This window comes from Watersipora subatra, chromosome 1 (assembly GCF_963576615.1).
Source record: "Watersipora subatra chromosome 1, tzWatSuba1.1, whole genome shotgun sequence".
NCBI classification, from domain to species: domain Eukaryota; kingdom Metazoa; phylum Bryozoa; class Gymnolaemata; order Cheilostomatida; family Watersiporidae; genus Watersipora; species Watersipora subatra.
In genome coordinates this window covers 40,033,765-40,038,655 of record NC_088708.1, presented here as the reverse complement: position 1 = coordinate 40,038,655, position 4,891 = coordinate 40,033,765, and the positions used below count along the sequence as shown (strand labels likewise).

General features: G+C 36.3%; 1 protein-coding gene across 1 annotated transcript; it reads left to right on the top strand.

The window, feature by feature from the left end:
- Positions 1–1,417: 1,417 nt before the first annotated feature.
- Positions 1,418–3,514, top strand: LOC137387505 (sarcoplasmic reticulum histidine-rich calcium-binding protein-like). Its single transcript, XM_068073948.1, has one exon. The coding sequence runs from the start codon at positions 1,418–1,420 to the stop codon at positions 3,512–3,514; it is 2,097 nt and encodes a 698-aa protein (XP_067930049.1).
- The last annotated feature ends 1,377 nt before the right edge of the window (positions 3,515–4,891 follow it).

Here is a 4,891-nt window from a genome sequence, read left to right as displayed (position 1 = left end):
CTTCAATTTACTGAAATAAGTTGGCCATGCACATTATTGGCATTGTTTAATTGATAAGATGAAAAGTACAAGATGTGTTGAGTGATTATGTGGCTGTAGAGAAGATAACACCGAACAGTAAAACCTGCACTACCAGTGCAATGCTCTTACACCTACTAGCTTTCCTTTTCTCTTCTGAAACTGCAATTTCCACAGCTTACTATTTGCAGTGCTGGTCCCATGGAGAGTGAAAAGAAACTATTGCGATGCTGTTTTGACTAACATTGAACATGAACCAAATAACAGCGTGCTATTAGCCATTTCTAAAATCTTTTTGAAGAGCTCAGTATAAACACGATAAACGATATGTGGAAGTGGCATTGAATCAGTTTCTGAGCGGAACTTCTGATATTTAGTCTAAGGAAAACATAAATATTCTTTACTATCTTGCTGATTGATTATATCTAGGATAAGTATTATCTTTGTTTAGGTATCTATAAGACGGTGAGTGTTGTAAATGATAGTTTCAAACGATCATGACGATAGTTTATTACTTACAGTTTGTTTATATAATTGTACTCAGTACTTGCAGTGACAACACAATCAAGTAATAAAAAAACCAGTTTTATTTACAGATCAGAAATAATAGAACACAAGATGTTCAGGAAGTTCTACATAAAATACCTAACCAGTTTTATCCAATTCTAATTGGTTAAAAATCTTCTTATTCATTTCTAAAGCACATCGGGTTAAAATAAAAATGCGCAAGGTATTTCTTGCAAATGCTACCAGTAACAGTACATTCCTGGTCAGATAAGCCATTTATAATAATAGCGGGCTACTGTAACAATGTCCTACGACATAATGCAGTGCGTCAACAATCATATTATTCTTTGGATAATGCTGAGGGAAGATGCACCCAAAGAAAGTGTTTAACGTGTTATACTATATTTTTTTAGTCTTCTATATAACTGCCCATTGGCCAGCATTTTGGAAAGCCTTAAAAGCAATACGCAAGCTTGCTCTGCCAAGATTTGTGCTTTTGCCTTCGTTCTTCAAACTAAGGTAACTGCTATTTTCCATTAACTTATTTAGCCAATTGAAACTAAAATATTGTGTTGCTAATTTTACTATAGTAAATAAGGTAAGTTCACTAGAATCATTTTTACAGTAGTTGTACAAAAAGATGGTCACAATAAGCATCTTTGTTTTATGAATAGTTAAGGAGACACAGTCAGCCATTTAGTCTATGTTATGTTCTTGATGTTTCATAATGTCCTTGTGATACAAATGTACACTCTTAGCTTGATAGACTTTTTAGAAATTGCTGTGTTATCATATGTGCAAAATGTCACAGGTTATCCTCGAGTTGGACAAAAGTAACTTGAAAATGCAATGTTTTGCGGTAGAATGACCTCATTTGTGTGAAGGTAAAAGTATGTTGGTAATCTTTACATTTAGACCAAGAAGTACAGAAAATGTTGAAAATCAACAGCGGAATGACGAAAATGGCACAAAGCTAAATGGAAAGGAAAAGGATGGCCATAGGCAGAGTGACAAGACAGATGATTGTGGCGAGAAGGAGAGAGAGAAAAATGGAAAGGAAGATGGTTGTCATGGTGTGAAGGAGAATGGAGATGGTTCTCAAAAAATAATAGGAAAGAAAGATGGCTACGATAGGAAAGATATAGAAAAAAGTGATTGCCATATGGATGATGGAGATGGTTGTCACGAGGCAGTGAAAGAGGAAAATGACTGCCATAAAGAAGAAGAGGGAGCTGATTGTCATAGAGAGAAGGAAGAGGGAGATGGTTCTCAAAAAATAATAGGAAAGAAAGATGGCTATGATAGGAAAGATATAGGAAAAAGTGATTGCCATATGGAGGATGGAAATGGTTGTCATGAGGCAGTGAAAGAGAAATATGACTGCCTTAAGAAAGAAGAGGGAGCTGGTTGTCATGAAGAGAAGGAACAGGGAGATGGTTCTCAAAAAATGATAGGAAAGAAAGATGGCTACGATAAGGAAGATGTAGAAAAAAGTGACAGGCATATGGAGGATGGAGATAGTTGTCATGAGGTAGTGAAAGAGGAAAATGGCTGCCATAAGGAAGAAGAGGGAGCTGATTGTCATAGAGAGAAGGAAAACGGAGATGGTTCTCAAAAAATAATAGGAAAGAAAGATGGCTACGATAAGGAAGATGTAGAAAAAAGTGACAGACATATGGAGGATGGAGATAGTTGTCATGAGGTAGTGAAAGAGGAAAATGGCTGCCATAAGGAAGAAGAGGGAGCTCATTGTCATAGAGAGAAGGAAAACGGAGATGGTTCTCAAAAAATAATAGGAAAGAAAGATGGCTACGATAAGGAAGATGTAGAAAAAAGTGACAGACATATGGAGGATGGAGATAGCTGTCATGAGGTAGTGAAAGAGGAAAATGGCTGCCATAAGGAAGAAGAGCGAGCTGATTATCATAGAGAGAAGGAAAAGGGGGATGGTTCTCAAAGAATCATAGGAAAGAAAAATAACTACGATATAGAAAAAAGTGACTGGCATATGGAGGATGGAAATGGTTGTCACGAGGCAGTGAAAGAGAAATATGACTGGTACAAGGAAGAAGAGGGCGATGGTTGTCGTGAAAAGAAGGAAGAGAGAGATGGTTCTCAAAAAATAACAGAAAAAAAAGATAACTATGATAAGGAGGATTTAGAAAAAAGTGATTGCCATATGGAGGATGAAAATGGTTGTCATGAAGCAGTGAAAGAGAAATATGACTGCCATAAGGAAAAAGAGGGAGTTGGCTGTCATGAAAAGAAGAAAGAGGGAGATGGTTCTCAAAAAGTAATTAGAAAGAAAGATGGCTACGATAGGGAAGATTTAGAAAAAAGTGATTGCCATATGGAGGATGGAAATGGTTGTCATGAGGTAGCGAAAATGAAATATGACTGCCATGAGGAAAAAGAGGGAGTTGGTTGTCATGGAGATAAGAAAAAAGGAAATGGTTCTCTGAACATAATAGGAAAGAAAGATGGCTACGATAGGGAAGATTTTGGAAAAAGTGATTGTCATATGGAGGATGGAGATGGTTGTCACGAGGTAGCGAAAGCGAATTTTGACTGCCATAAGAAAGAAGAAGGTGCTGGTTGTCATGGAGAGAAGGGAGAAGGTGATGGTTCTCTGAACAAAATAGGAAAGAAAGATGGCTACGATAGGGAAGATTTTAAAAAAAGCGATTGCCATATGGAGGATGAATACGGTTGTCATGAGGTAGCGAAAGCGAAATTTGACTGCCATAAGAAAGAACAAGGAGCTGGTTGTCATGGAGAGAAGGGAGAGGGGTATGATTCTCCAAACATAGTAGGAGAGAAAAATGGCTACGATAGGGAAGATATAGAAAAAAGTTATTGCCATATGGAGGATGGAGATGGTTGTCATGAGGTAGTGAAAGAGAAATATGACTGCCATATGCAAGCAGAAAAGGAAGCTAGTTCTCGTGAGCTAAATGGAAAAAAAATGGCTGCCATACAAAAGATTTAAAGGGAGATGACTGTCATGAACAGAAAAAAGAACAAGATAGTTGTCAAAACCTCAATGCAAAGAAAGATGGCCACCACAAGCAAATTGGAAGAGATGGTTGTCATGAACTAGAAAAGAACGAAGACTGCCATAAACAGGATATCGCGGATATTACAGAATTCTGCTGTAAGAAAAATGGAAAGGGAGATATTTGTCATGAGCCGATTGAAAAGCAACGTAACTGCCGTAAGCAAGATGTAGAGACAGATGAGATACTTGAGTTTAAAAGAGCTGTCGAAAATGCCACTGGGATATTTAGGAAGAAATGTTGTCGAGCATTAAAGTTTCTTCCTACTCTTTCTACAATAATTGAAGAAAAGGTCAGCTGTGAGGTGGAAGGTTGGTTTTTACTAGCTATTTATTCAAGTTGCAAGTTTTGTCTTACTATGTATTCAAACTGGACTTAGGAGCCCATAAAAATACCTGTTTGCAATGAACTCGCAGAACGAGCTACAATATTATTAATTGAGAAATTAATCAGTAGAGCCGATAGGGAAGATGGTGAGGAAATACCATTCAATAATAGGAAATAGGAAAACATTCAATAGTATACAATAATAATAAACAATACAAATAGCAAGAACATAATTAAGTACTTTTAGGGTGGACTCATTACCAGAACATAGACCTATTAATTATACTATTAAAGGTATAGTTAATAATTAACTATATCTTTAATAGCATAGTTTATAGGTCTATGTTACCTGATCAATACAATGTATTGTAGTACCTATTAGTAGAGTAGAGTTATGGAGTATAGTATTGGAGTATAAGGAATTTACAATAAGTGGTTAATGAAGGACCACAGAAATAATTATAGACAAAGAGTGTAATACAGGTTTGCTTTTCTTTAGTAAACAGATTATTTATTATATAACTGACATCCTCTATTTTGTAGTTGAAAATTTAGTCAAAGAAAGAAACATTGACTCTCCAATACCTGCAAGCCACACCCATATTTCCAGCAGCGCGGTACATGGCACCATTAATGACTCATCCACTTCCTCTAACAAAAGAAAACAAAAAGTGGAAACCACATCAGCACCTGTAACGCTTATACCTTCTGATAAACATTTGGGTAGAAAAACGCCAAAAGTTCGCAATAAAAATAGGTGTAAATTGTTTTCTTGCTTTGGACGCAGATGATATTATTATTTAAAGTTTTCTTATTATTCTTTGAATATTATTCATTCATGTTTAACCATATACTCTCGTTGTTGATAGCACAGTAGCAAAATTTCAAAGATATTCAAAGATAGCAGTAAGAGCAGACAACTCAGACGTAAATAGGCAGTACTGAATCCACAGATGTTTACAAGTGTTTGCACTGTGCCATCC